The sequence below is a fragment of the Macaca fascicularis genome, chromosome 17 (genome assembly GCF_037993035.2).
Source record: "Macaca fascicularis isolate 582-1 chromosome 17, T2T-MFA8v1.1".
Taxonomy (NCBI): Eukaryota; Metazoa; Chordata; class Mammalia; order Primates; family Cercopithecidae; genus Macaca; species Macaca fascicularis.
The window spans coordinates 10,686,264-10,696,473 of NC_088391.1; the positions used below are offsets into that span (position 1 = coordinate 10,686,264).

At 43.6% G+C, this 10,210-nt stretch overlaps 1 protein-coding gene across 2 annotated transcripts in view; it reads left to right on the forward strand.

The window, feature by feature from the left end:
• The window catches only part of MEDAG (mesenteric estrogen dependent adipogenesis), a 59,899-nt gene extending 50,062 nt beyond the window's left edge, over positions 1-9,837 (forward strand). For both annotated transcript variants that reach the window (XM_074021816.1, XM_005585589.5), the window contains 4 exons: positions 1,690-1,799; positions 5,315-5,427; positions 5,862-6,147; positions 8,594-9,837. In XM_074021816.1, coding sequence (XP_073877917.1) covers positions 1,754-1,799; positions 5,315-5,427; positions 5,862-6,147; positions 8,594-8,718 — 570 coding nt within the window. In that variant the 5' untranslated portion in view covers positions 1,690-1,753 and the 3' untranslated portion in view covers positions 8,719-9,837. The remainder of the gene's footprint in view (positions 1-1,689; positions 1,800-5,314; positions 5,428-5,861; positions 6,148-8,593) is intronic.
• Positions 9,838-10,210: the final 373 nt, after the last annotated feature.

Here is a 10,210-nt window from a genome sequence, read left to right on the forward strand (position 1 = left end):
AGGATGAGGGCAGGGGAGCGGTGAAGGAAGAACCATTACCAATGCCCTGTGTGGGTCTGCATTCTCTTACCTGGCCGTCCATTCCCTTGAAACACCCCAGCTCCTCCTCCCAGCGCCCCTCCTCCATTCCCATCATCCTCTCCTCTACTCCTGCCATCCTCACCCGCTCTGTGAGCGTCAACTTCCACACCGGTCTTTTTCTTCTCTGGAGCACTGCAGCCCCATGTTCCCTCCCCACCCCAGGAACAGCCCCCAAGCAGCCACCACTACAGATGTGGCGGGAGGTGGAGACTGCTTTAAAATCTTGCTGAAATAGAAGGCAGGAAGCATTTTAGAGGCTCCATCAGGGGTCAGGTTTTAAATACTCTCAAAATCAGGTCTGACAATCCCAGCAGAAAGATAATGACACAGATTTCTAAGAAACCAAGCTGGGAGACAGCCGAGTGGAAGCTGTGTTTTCCTGCCTCAGGGTAGATATTCTCTCGCGTGCTCTTGACACATGCCCTGGTCACTGTCTTGTGTGCTGGCCCCTCCAAGGGGCGTTGGGAAGGGACGCAGGGGAGGGATGCTGAGAGTACTGTGGCCACCACTCCCTGCAGCGGCTGTTTTCTCGCCAAGGCTGTGATTTTCATGTCAGGCACTGGAAAGACAACCAGCCAGAAAGAATTGCTTGGAGCTGTCTCTGCTGATGACTAGATATAAGAAACAAACATGCTGTGGTGTAGCAAAAGGCAGCCCGCGTGCTCAGCTCAGCCAGCCATTCGCTCCGTGCAGATGCTCGCAGCTGTGTCGATGGGGAACCAGCTCCGGGTTTCAGAGAGACTGCGGCAGACGCATCCTTCAGCCCGCTGGGGGCCATTCAGCTTGCCTACATCCACATGGCATCTGAGTTTGGGTTTAGTTAGAAAATCAGCCAGCTTCTTGAAGGAAGCTAATCTGCACTTGGACCTTTTTTATCAACAATGCAGATAGGGACATAGCTAGGCTGCTTGGAAGATGTGAAGGGCAGGGGAGAAAGCTAACATGCTGGATGACAGAGTCGGGATTCAGAAAGATCTTCCTAAATGAGAATAATGAATGAAAACCAAAAAGGCTAAATTTAATAAGGATGTAGTGAAAAGTCCAACATCAGTTGTTTTCGTTTTTTAATTACACAAGCTCAGCATAGGGGAGATGTGAATTAGTAATAGTTCATATGAATATTGGTTGATTCTATAATCTATGGAGGGGGCTGGTTTATCCTGGGATTAGTAGGGGAAGTGGGGAGAAGGAAAGGAAAATTCTAGGCCCACAAGTTAGACAGGATGACTCCCCTGGAGAAAATTCAGCTAATTCTACTTAAGTTGAATTCATTCTCAATTCAGAGGGACTTAGAGCTCTTATTGCTTCAAATGAACCCTTTTAGCCCAAATGACAGATGATACTGATGATGATCTGGTACAGTCTGAGAGCCAAACATCGATGCCAGGACACCCCCAGGATCATGGCTGCCTGTGGGCTGCACTCTGATCCTTCAGCCATTCAGCCACAACCAGAAAGATTCACTTATATAGTGACCTCTGTAAGGACGCATTTCAGGGAACTTCCCTCCAAGGTCTGTGGCTGTGGCAGACACCTGCCCAGTACATCCCCTTCCTAACTTAGATGAAACGGTATGTTACATTTGCAATGATCTCTGCTTTTTCATAGGTATGTGGAACTGACCAACTACTGTGATTATAAAGACTACAGGGAAACTATACTGAGCAAACCAATGTTGTTCTTTATTAATGTACAGACCAAAAAAGACACCTCAAAAGGTAAGTATCTATTTTAGTCCATTCTTACACTACTGTAAAGAAATACCTAAAACTGGGTAATTTATAAAGAAAAGAGGTTTAATTGGCTCACGGTTCTGCAGGCTGTACAGGCTTCTGCTTCTGGGGAGGCCTCAGGAAACTTATAATCATGTTGGAAGGTGAAGGGAAAGCAGGCACGTCTTACATGGAGCAAGAGGAAGAGAGCAGAAGGGCAGGTGTTGCACACTCTTAAATAACCAGATCTAGCAAAAACTCACCCACTATCATGAGAACAGCAAGGGGAAAATTTGCCCCCATGATCCAGTCACCTCTCACTAGGCCCCTCCTCCAACACTGGGAATTACAATTCGATGTGAGATTTGGGCAGGGACACAAATCCAAACCATATCAGTATCTAAATAGTTTTGGTTTGGTCCTTGCTGGGACCAAACTGGGCTGGGGTGTGGACTGAGGCATGCTGATGAGCAGGGCAGAAATCAGCTTGTGACGAGGTGGACAGCAAGGAGCCTGGTGTGTGAGGCCACGTGAAGCACAGCACAGGCCTGCAGAACAAACCCCTCAGTGATCCTAGGGCAGAAGCTACCTGTCTGGGTGGTTTCTTTTCTACTTCCTGCCTAGGCGGGAAGTGATCTGACATTCTGAGACTTTGGAGTTGCAGAAATGACTAGAGTGATGAGGATGATATATAACATGCTCTACCACATATCAAACACTATGTCTAAGAAGTGCTCTAATGTAATGGATCAGCACAACAACTTTGTAGGGCTTATCAACTGAGGACGTTATGAACATGAACATCATTACTATCAATAATTATTCTGGGATGAAGATATAAATTGACCCGGGCAAACTAGGATGCATAATTATCCCACCTAGGAGGTACTTACACTATTCCCGTTTTATAGATGAGGAAACTAAGAAAATAAATAGCAGTTGTGGATGCTTTTCTGTTTCATGCTATGATGTTGGAATGTCGTGTTTAGACACATCTCTTTATTGTTTCTTCCAAGAAATCAGATTAGCTGGTAACAACTATATTAAACCAAATTTCAGTATGAAAATGTCTCCATTTTGCCTTCCTCCTCCTGCTCAGAATGATATGTGGGGGAAGTCATGGGCATAACGTTCTGTAATAGAAGTAGAATTTCTTAAACTTGCTTCTAACTAACATTCTTAAAATGAGTCCAAGGGACTAAGAAATGATCTACAAATTTCAAATAGATTTTCCCAAACATTCACTCTCATTCAGATTTGTGGAGTTCTCTCTGCTCATTTGACGATAAAAAGTCACGATGCTCTTTCTGCAGAAGAGGCCAAGAACAGAACGCCCAGTAGCAAGAAATGCTCATTAGAACATCTGAAGCCCACGTGTTCCTTGACTTGATTATAACCAGAAAGTCAGATAGTTCTTTAGGAATGTAATTCACAGCTGTATCAAGTACACCTCCTGCATCCATCACTCAGGAGGAATCTAAAAAAGGAGTAAGAGCCCTCTTCATTTTAACATTTTAATGAAAGTATAGGTAGTGGTACAAGGAGGAATTTGTAGGTAGCCTACAAAATGTATGAAGTTGTCGAACAACTATTATGGAAGGAGGCAGGTGTCTGAGGCATGCTATAATGTAATGAATCGCCACAGCAGGAATTCAGAAACCCAGTACTAGTTAATTGTGATAAAAGCTGTAAAATGAAGAGGCTCCATGACACAAAGCTTAAGATGATCAATTTTGAATTGCAAAATTGTGGTTAAGGCAATATGTCCAGTCTTGCTGTTATTTTAAACTGCACTTTTGTGCAAATCAGAAAAGGCTACCATTTCCTCAAGATGATTACTAATGCTTCCCACAAGTTTGTCATAATATACAAATAATGTCTTTAAATGTGAATGACAGCCTCTAGAGTTAGGCAGTGTACAACCTCCCCCATCAGCACAACCATGAAGTGTGGTGGCCATGAGTGTATAACGAGCCCAGAGGTGCTGGTTTGGTTTACGTGAGATTTAATTCAAGGTATCAAGCAGTTTGCTTACTATGTCTGTCTATTGTGTTAAAGAGGATATAAGGCAGCTTATATCTAAAGCGCCCAAAAAATAATTTGGGAGAAAGTAAAACATGGGTAAGAAAAACAAGATAAATAAGGTTAGTTTAAAATGCCTTCCTCGAGGACGTAAACACTTGCTGTTGGTGGACCAAAGGTTTGTCTCTGAGATATCTCAAAGCCAGTATAAAACATTGAGTTCTAAAACTCACACAGTGGCTGGTCCCTGGCTGTTAAATGGAGGAGAACACAGATATCTATGTGTCTCCTTAGACCAAGGACTGAGTAATTAAGGCCACGGAGCTTGATGCTGGGGAGTGGAAAAGTTAAGAGGTTGCTGGTTACTAATATTTAATATTTTATATTTCCTAATGAGTAAACAACCTTCTTTTGGCTTAAATCATGTAGAATTGGACAAGAGGGGTTACAAAACCAAACTAATCAATCAACAACAAAAAAAATCTGTCTGCCAGGACAGACACATGGTATTATTTAAACAATGAGAGGGAGATGTTTTCCCACTTGGGATTGTGTTAGAGGTAGCGGCAGGGAGAAGAATCAACCTCCAGTTGTCTTGGTCCATAGAACCCTAGACTAGCCATTTGTCAGAAGCATGTCTGGTCCCTGGAGAGAATGGGGAGAGCAGGGCATGGGGTGGGGGTTGGGGTGGAGGTGGAAAGCATGGAGCAGCCCCATTTCCTGATCTTTGCAAATTTTCTTTTTCAAAGAAGAAAGTTTCTGTAAGAGCCAAGTTGTGATTTGAATACCTAGCAAGTCATGGTGACTCATGCCTATAATCCCAGCACTTTGGGAGGCCATGGCTGGCAGATTGCATGAGTTCAGGAGTTCAAAACCAGCCTGGGCAACATGATGAAACCCTGTCTCTGCAAAAAAATACAAAAATTAGCCAGGCGTGGTGTGAATGCCTGCGGTCCCAGCAACTCGGAAGGCTGAGGCAGGAGGATCACTTGAGCCCAGGAGGTTGAGGCTGCAGTGAGCCGTGATTGCATCACTGTACTCCAGCCTGGGTGACAGAGACTCTATCTAAAAAAAAAAAAAAAGAAAAAGAAGAAGAAAAAATCCAGCACGGCAGGAACATGAAAACTGGCTATCTCGATCTTTCACTTTCCTTCCCCACACTGGATACATGCCGTGGAGGCACACTTCTCATCTGTGATAATTACAGAGTGGAATTTTTGATTTCTGAGACTCCAGTGACAAACTGCAGCCTTGTGGGAGCTGATTGTCTAGCCTGCCTTTATAGCGGCCCAGAACCTCCTTCAAATTTGCAAAATTCTCAGAAACACTTCTAGAAATCTGGCGAGGCTTTGTAGTAAGGATGTGAGGGAGCAGAGAGGAAGGTTATAAATGAATAAAATCTCCAAAGGAGGCGGGAACCACTGCTATAGCAAATTCTAAGAAGCATGCTTATGTCACATGGACATACTTGTTTCTGAATTCTGCTTGCTAATTTCTAGAAAGGACATACGCGTTTCTTGTGAACACAAGGCACCCCAAGATAAGAAGACAGATAGAGCAAGGGATGGACATGGTCATCTCCTCAGTGATTGGAGAAAGTTACCGGCTTCAGGTAAGCCTAGCCTGTCTGAATCCAGGAATGTCAACTACTTGGAAGGAGCTCATGCATTTCATGCAGGAACTGAAGCCCTATTGCCCTGACTTAGGCCAAGAGAATGGCCCTTAGAAAACAAAGTGCATCCGGACACTTTGTTCTCGAAGGTAGCATTATTGCTACCAATGAAGTGAGTTTAGTTCTTAGCGACCTATTAGAAATGGGGTAAAAATACATGTAATTTTGGCCAAGCAGTTCAGAATTTTTAGATGGAATACGATGCAAATGCAAAGTTTTGTTAGAAAAAATAAAGACAACAGTTTAAAAATATCTGTGAGAGTGAAAGGGAAATAAGAGGTATGATGTTTGGATATTTGGGCGGTTGTTAGTTCTACAATGTCAACAGGATACTTATGTCCAGGAAGTCAATGCAATGTTCCTCTCTCTTTCAGTTTGATTTTCAAGAGGCAGTGAAGAATTTCTTCCCCCCAGGAAATGAAGTGGTTCATGGAGAAAACTTAAGCTTTGCATATGAATTCAAAGCTGACGCATTATTTGATTTCTTCTATTGGTTTGGGCTCAGTAATTCCGTTGTAAAAGTAAATGGAAAAGTTCTGAATTTGTCAAGTACAAGTCCAGAAAAGAAGGAGACGATTAAGTTATTTCTGGAAAAAATGAGTGAGCCTTTAATCCGAAGGAGCAGTTTCTCTGACCGAAAGTTCAGTGTAACTTCCAGAGGTATGTTAAAAATTCCCAAGGACATGTGGAAAGTAGTTAAATAAAAGGGTAGAATAAAATAATGGAAGAGAGTCAATTGATTCAAAAGGCAAGACCTATTAATAAAAGGGAAACAGATCACAAAATTCAGAAAGTAAGAAGTGGGACATGTTTATTACCAAAAACAAATGTAGTGACTTTTCCTTTTGGGCCCCTTTAAGTTTTCTGACATCAGGATTATATTATGTGGTATAATCCAAAATAACTTTAAAGATTATTATTAATTTAAATGAGTATTAATGATCATTTAAATATTATTGGCAATTATTTAAATATTAAGAAAGAACACTGCCTTCCAATTGTTCACATTCTGTACAACAGAATGTGAACAAAAATGGTGAGTTGGGAGGGGTCTACGTGGTCAAGATATCAATCTTTTTTTTTGAAACAGAGTTTCACTCTTGTTGCCCAGGCTGGAATTCAGTGGCAAGATCTTGGCTCTCTGCAACCTCCGCCTTCTGGGTTTAAGCCTCAGCTTCTCCTACCTCAGCCTCCCGAGTAGCTGGGATTCCAGGCACCTGCCACCACGCCTGGCTAATTTTTGTATTTTTAGTAGAGATGGGGTTTCACCATGTTGGCCAGGCTGGTCTGGAACTCCTGACCTTGTGATCTGCCCGCCTCAGCCTCCCAAAGTGCTGGGATTACAGACGTGAGCCACCGTGCCCGGCCAAGATATCAGTCTTTCACTGTATTTGGAAGGGTTCTCCAGATTTGGACAGAGCACAAAAGAATAACTCTTGAGGTTTCATTTAACACACTCTTGTTGACATATGGCAAGTTCTTGGTATTGACACCTTTGTGGCTGCAGGTGGCATGAATCACGGCTTGTCTGGATGTGTCTTCTGCAGAGCCCGTTCTGTCTGTCTTTTGCTAGCCTGGACTGTAGAGCAACTTCCCTGAGCCAGGACTCTTGCTGCTAATTGCAGAAAACCAGCAGTCTCTGTGAAGCTGTGGTGTTCTCAGAGTTCACCTGCAAAATATAGAGTCCTCATTCATTGTATTTACAGCCTGTGTTTTTTGCTTTTGTGTGTGTGTGTGTTTCATTTTTTGAGATGGAGTCTCACTCTGTCACCCAGGTTGGAGCGCAGTGGCGCCATCTCGGCTCACTGCAACCTCCTTCTCCTGGGCATAAGCAATTCTCGTGTCTCAGGCTCCCAAGTAGCTGGGACTACAGGTGTGTGCTACCATACCCAGATAATTTTGTGTTTTTAGTAGAGATGGTTTTTCACCTTGTTGGCCAGGCTGGTCTCGAACTCCTGACCTCAAGTGATCCAACTGCCTCAGCCTCCCAAAGTGCTGGAATTACAGGTGTGAGCCACCATGCCTGGCCACAGCTTGTGTTTCTTTCTTCAAATGTTTACAACAAAAATGCTTGCTACTAGCCATTTCTTATCCTAGACGTGGTCTCTCTCTTTCTCTCTTCCTCTCTCCTTCCCTCCTTCCTGCTCTCTCTCTCCATCTCTTTCTCTTTCTCTCTGTGTGTTTTTCTCTCCTGCTCTTTCTCCATCTCTGTCTTCATTTCAGTCTCCATCTCTTCCATCTCCATTTCTGTCTCTGTTTCTCTCTCTTTCCCCTCTCTTTCTCTGTCTCTCTGTCTTTCTATTCTTCCCATGTTGTTTCAGCTTTCTCTGCCTGGGAGTTCCTCACAACGATGCCTTTGTGTTCTGCTCCATTGCAATCATGTGGAGGATTATACTCTGATCCTTTTGGAGGGGATGATTAACTGGCCCTTTTGCTGCAGTGCCATATGTGCCTGGGCCTTTCTCTGACACCCCTCAGTTCACCTATCAGCCCCAGAATTTTCCGGTTTCAACATGGCTCACCCTCTGTCCTGTGGGCTGCCTGGAGTGTCCACCCCATCTCTGGGACACTGAGGAACGTTTGAAGTTAGGCAGAGCTTCCTTAAAAGTTTACTCTAAGCCGGCCCCGGGGCCACTTCAACTTGAGAGGAGTGTGGCAGGGACCTTCCTGGAAGCTGTCATCATGCACTGCAGACAGCACAGCCAAGTCACACCTCCTGCTTGTCACGCAGTCCAAACCTGGCATCACAACAGGCAGAGCACAGGGCCACCAGGGCGCTAACCTGGCTCCATCCCCTGCAAAAACTGGCCTCTGTCCTCAGTAACTGTTCCCAAAATGTAAGCCTTTGGCCCTCAAGTGTGAACGAGTATATTAAGCTCATTGAAAGTTTACTCCAGCCCACAAGAAAGCAAGTGACAATCTTGTCCTACTAATAAAGAAAAAGCAACACATTTCTGTTTAGCCTTTTGAATTTTTCTGAGGAAGCCAGGATTCTCTATTAATTATTGAAATAGTTATGTTGCATGAATTTGAAAGGCACTGTTGGCTTTTGGTTTTTTTTCTTTCAGTGATAGTAATAATGCAAGCCTTGTTTACTGTTTTTTAGGTTCAATAGATGACGTTTTTAACTGCAATCTGTCACCCAGATCGTCTCTGACAGAGCCTCTTTTGGCAGAATTACCATTTCCAAGTGTTCTGGAATCTGAAGAGACACCCGACCAATTTATCTGATTGGACTGAACATTCTAGCAGTTGCTCCTACACTCCAGGCTTGTGCTAGACTACGGGCTTGGGGGAGGGTAGAAGGTGGGAGGCAGGAACTTCCACCTGCGTGTCAATCTCCGGCTCCTCCGTGGCTTCTACGGAGGGCTGCTCTCTTCTGCCTCTGTGGATGTGATGCCCTGGCAGGCGATTCCCAGGGCAGCTGGTTCCCCTAAAGATTATGATTACCAGGATGGAAAGGCCTTGGTCCTATGGCATTGGGTGGGGCTGGGGGATATTCTCTACTTTGAACTCTTCTCCAAAGAGGCAGAAGGGCCACAGAGTTCTGCCACCTTGAGCATTTTTCTCAGTTCCCTGGGAGTTTTCCTGGCAGCCTGTGTGGGAGTGGTCTGCCTGGCTGTTGACCCAGCATGCTTCATAAATCAGGATTTGGCCCTCTGCTTGGGGCATCCAACCCCTTGAACTCAGACCTATTGCGCAAGGGGATAAGAGTTCTGTTCTCTTGCCACCCTGGCTGGGCAAAAGCCTGTGCCATCTTTCACCGGAAGGCAAATGTGTTTTTCATCCTGCCATATGACACCTATGAGAAACGTTCACGGTGAGATTCACTGGAGGAGTAGCCAGGTTGCTAGGACAGTAACCCTGCCACACACTGCCTGAAACTGGAACTCCCTTGGCCTCCCTCTTAACTAGGTGACCCATGTGGAATGAAGCCAGGAGATACAGTACGGAACAATGAGAGGGGAAGGGTATTGGACACGGCAGTGTCCTCCTTATTGAAAACACATTATGTCAGTTGGGAATTTTAAATAAGCTTTTAGCAATCCTAACACTAAAAGCAAAATGGAAGAAAGCTATACCATCACCATAATACATTTTTCATCTCATGGCTACAATGGAATTCTTGAAAAGGAAAAAAATCCTATCTACATATAAAAACCTGCATGAATGAATCACTACATATGCTTATAATGAGGAAGAGTTATGGGTCCTGAGTGTAATTTTTTTATCTTTTCTTAAAAAGTTTCTGTGTTATGCATTTTGATAACACTACTGATGATCCTTCCATTTATATTTTAAATATTATGTACTGCATTTTCACAATTAAAACTTTTCTTAGCATTCAAACTAGAATTGATTAAATTTATGACTGAGGCTTCATGTGAGCTTTCCATTGTGGTTTGTGGGTGGTGTATTTGCCTTGTAACTTAGTGAGTTACAATAAGAATTGTGGGTTTTCATAGCCACTTTCTCAGGAAGAACCTTTTGAAGAACAGGGCTATGAAGTATTTGAAGAAAGGAAATAAAATTCGATACTGATCTTTCAGAAAAGAGAAGGGGAATGCTACTTAGTAACAGAAGAGGTTAAACATTTATTATTACACTCAGTAAAAAAATGAAGAGTATTAACAATAAACTAAGTTAACCAGTGCAAACAAACCTTACGTGAATATCAAATATGAAATGCTTCCCAAAGGAAACAGAAACTCTATTCACAAAA